The 2849-nt window shown below is 53.7% G+C and overlaps 1 protein-coding gene across 1 annotated transcript; it reads right to left on the reverse strand.

The window, feature by feature from the left end:
* Positions 1 to 1577: 1577 nt before the first annotated feature.
* TOB2 (transducer of ERBB2, 2) lies at positions 1578 to 2765 on the reverse strand. Its single transcript, XM_010137400.1, has one exon. The coding sequence runs from the start codon at positions 2763 to 2765 to the stop codon at positions 1743 to 1745; it is 1023 nt and encodes a 340-aa protein (XP_010135702.1). The 3' UTR covers positions 1578 to 1742.
* Positions 2766 to 2849: the final 84 nt, after the last annotated feature.

Genomic DNA, 2849 nt, shown 5'->3' on the forward strand with positions numbered 1-2849 from the left:
AGAGTACACTGGTTCGACACTTATAGGAGAAGTGTGTTTCAGAGGGTGCTCCAGAGACATCATTAAAAGAAAACCAAACCTCAAGTCTGGGAGGCAGCAAAAAGCTTATTTTTCTTTTAAACTGACAACTTCAAAGTCTGGAGTCTAATCATTGCCATCTCTCTCCTCTTTGCACGATTCCATACTCCCACAACAGCCTACAAGACCTCCTTCCTACCTAGAGAGCCTCCACCCTGCCCGGGCAAGAAGCAGCCCTCCTTTGGCTTCCTGTGCAGGTGGGTTTGGGAATCCCTGACACAGAAGAGACCTAGCTGAAAAAGCCACTGCTGCCTGACTGCAGCACATCACCCCGGAGAAAAGCTGTGGGGCATTCCAGGACCCTGGCCCAGCACGGCAAGGCACCGTACATTCACAGGCTGGGTTGGCCGCTCACCTCCAGAGCGCCCATCCCCACTCTGCTCTAAGCCTGCTGCCATCCGCACTGACACGACCTGGCTGAAATCACGACTTCATGCTAGGTGCTTCCTTTCTGCACCTCATCAGCCACCTCCTCCTGCTCCTCCAGAAGGTCTGGGGAGGGGATTTAGTCATGAATAGATTAGGCTGAGAGCACAAACCCTCATGCTACCACTCCAAGAGAGCAGCTTCAACAACACAGCCCTTTCTTTTCCGCGAGAGTACTGCTGCCTCACTATCTGAAACAGAAGGAATCCCATCTCTGAGACAAAATGAATTCACAGCAGGGAACATGAATTCAGACCTCAGAGGCCACCCCAGGTGGATGCTGGCGCCTGTTGCTCTGTGGAGAACAGTTGGGAAGCGGGGGCAGGATCCGAGTGGGGCTGCCTGGCTCAGCACCACCTCTTCCAGCTGCAGGGACAGACAGGTGGTGTTTCTACACCACAGGGCTGTCTCTGGGGCTGACCAGACAGCCCCAAGAAGAAACAGAAAGGCCTCCTTGCTCACATGCAGAAGGGGACAATAACCAGAGTCACTCAGTTCAAAGTGCTGTCGTCCTGTAGGCACGGCTGGAAGTGCAGTTGAAGAAGGGAGCAGGAAGAAGCCATTTCACAGTAACGCTCTGCCCTCCCCGCTATGTGCTGGGAGGTGCTCAAGGAGAAGAGTTAGTGCTTTTCAGCACGCAGATGGAACAGCGGACACCAGCCCATTCTGGAGCAACAATGGCACAATGGTCTACACCCGTGGGCACAGTAGATGCTCTCCGTCTACACGCAGAGCCGTAACAGAGAAAGCAAGCTCACCCACCCATTTCTGGCTAGCATGCAACAAGAGTGTGTGTATCCCCACCGACACCGACTCATCCTCTCCCTGCCCCTCCTCCAGCAAGCTGGTACAAAGAAGGCAATCCTACACCCAGACGGAAAGACCCCGTGTCCAGCGCTGGGGGGGGTGCAGGGAATCAGGAGCATCATGACCTATAGTTGCACCAGTCCTGGGCTGGGGGAAGGGGGAACACAAACCGGAAAAATCCCACAACTCATTTAAGAGTAAAAAAGTGAGTAGGAAAAAAGCACAGGGACTGAGTTAAAAAACAAGTCAGTGCTTCAGGAGCGTTGCCAGCACAGCAGAACAACACTGGGCTCTGTCTTTTCCCAAGTAGCTATATTTATAAGATTTTAATATTTTCTGTATATTTCTATTTTTCTTTTCTCTCCCTCTTGTTTGTTTGTTGTGTTCTTGTTTCCCCCCCTCCCTCCCCAATATACTCTCCTTCCTTGTGTTTAGTTGGCCAGGACAACAGGCTGGAACGACTGGCTGGGATACTGCATGGCATTCAGGTTGTAGCTGAGTCCTTCCACGAAGGGAGATTTCTCCAAGAAGAGGCTGTTGGTGCTGCCACCGAAGACCTGAGCCATATCAAAGGTACCACCCGTGCCGGTGTTGAACTGCGATGCTGGTGGGATGCTGCTGGCCTGGCTCTCACTGGCAACACCATCGAAGAAGAGACTGCTGGCTCCTGGCGACCCACCGCTGTAAACGAACTCCTTGGCGTTGGGGGAGAGCTGCGACTGCGGGGCTTGGCTCCCAGCGTTCCCGACGAAGTTCAGAGAGTGCATAGAGAGGGAGAGGCCCTTGTGCTTCAGCAGGTTGGTGGTAGGAGACCTGACCATCCTTGGCTGCTGCCCAGCCCCTGCTCCACCACCCCCTCCTCCAGCTCCTCCACCCTTCTTCATCTTGGTAGAGCCGAACTTCGTGGCAGCAAAGGTGGCAGTGGTGAAAGTAATGGGCTGGGCAGAGCGAGGGATGAAGGTGGGGCTAGGTGACTGGCCGAAAGAGGGGGATGGAGAGTTGGACAGCGAGTTGTCCTGGCTGCCGATGGGGACAAACACCTGGGCGTCAGGGTTGAAGCTGCTCTTGATTTCTTTGTCCAGCTCCATGGCGCTGCAGCCCTCACTGTCATCCAGGTAGAGGACCTTAACAGAACCCTTCTCGCCGATCTGGTAGGAAACCTCAAAAGGATCGATCCAGACACTCAGCTCTTCTGGCACATTGGCACGCACATCCTCCACGGCCAGCCCGCTCCGCTTGGCCGCCAGTTCCACCACCGGATCCACTGTCTCCCCTATATGAACACAGCGATAGCCAGATCCCTTTAGCGGCTTCTCTGGGTACCAGTGACCTTCATATTTCTTCTTCAGCAGCCGCTCTAGCTCCTCACCGAACAGGTCTGCCCGCCTCCGAGGAAGCTTGTTGTACAGGTATGAGATGATGAAGTTAAGAGCAACTTTGATCTCCAGATGCATACTCCCTTCGCAGCAAGCAAGTCAGGGCAGTGTATTAAAAGAGACAAAATGACATACACATCAAGATTTGGCTCCAAACAAACC

This window comes from Buceros rhinoceros, unplaced genomic scaffold (genome assembly GCF_000710305.1).
Source record: "Buceros rhinoceros silvestris isolate BGI_N320 unplaced genomic scaffold, ASM71030v1 scaffold42975, whole genome shotgun sequence".
NCBI classification, from domain to species: domain Eukaryota; kingdom Metazoa; phylum Chordata; class Aves; order Bucerotiformes; family Bucerotidae; genus Buceros; species Buceros rhinoceros.